This window comes from Apaloderma vittatum, unplaced genomic scaffold (assembly GCF_000703405.1).
Source record: "Apaloderma vittatum isolate BGI_N311 unplaced genomic scaffold, ASM70340v1 scaffold11433, whole genome shotgun sequence".
In the NCBI taxonomy this organism is placed as follows: domain Eukaryota; kingdom Metazoa; phylum Chordata; class Aves; order Trogoniformes; family Trogonidae; genus Apaloderma; species Apaloderma vittatum.
In genome coordinates this window covers 1-350 of record NW_009708673.1, presented here as the reverse complement: position 1 = coordinate 350, position 350 = coordinate 1, and the positions used below count along the sequence as shown (strand labels likewise).

The 350-nt window shown below is 64.3% G+C and overlaps 1 protein-coding gene across 1 annotated transcript in view; it reads right to left on the bottom strand.

The window, feature by feature from the left end:
* LOC104271846 (uncharacterized oxidoreductase C663.06c-like) overlaps positions 1 to 344 on the bottom strand; it is a gene marked incomplete at its 5' end in the record, with an annotated part of 4,156 nt that extends 3,812 nt beyond the window's left edge. Inside the window, one exon of the mRNA XM_009866649.1 lies at positions 279 to 344. Coding sequence (XP_009864951.1) covers positions 279 to 344 — 66 coding nt within the window. The remainder of the gene's footprint in view (positions 1 to 278) is intronic.
* Positions 345 to 350: the final 6 nt, after the last annotated feature.

The window sequence follows — 350 nt, the reverse complement described above, 5'->3', positions numbered from 1 at the left end:
CCGATTCAACCCGGGTCACCGCGAGCTGGTGCTGTGCCCACAGCGCCGGGGCCAAGGACTTGGCTGGGGGACAGCCAAGACAGCCTCAACTAGCTCAGCGGCGCAGTTTTAAGGGTGACTCAGCTTTAGTCCTCACACTGAGCTGTAAAAAAAACCCCTCCAACTTCTCCTGCAACCACCGCGGTTTATTCAAGCCGGCGAAGATAACCGCACCCCCCTGCACCCATGGGTGCTACAGCCCCCCCCAGCCTATGCTCGTGCACCCCCCTTGCACTGACCTGAGCCTGCAGCCCCTCGGGGTCCCGGCAGGTCGCGAAGATGCAGGCGGGGGGTCGCGGGGCCCCCAGCAG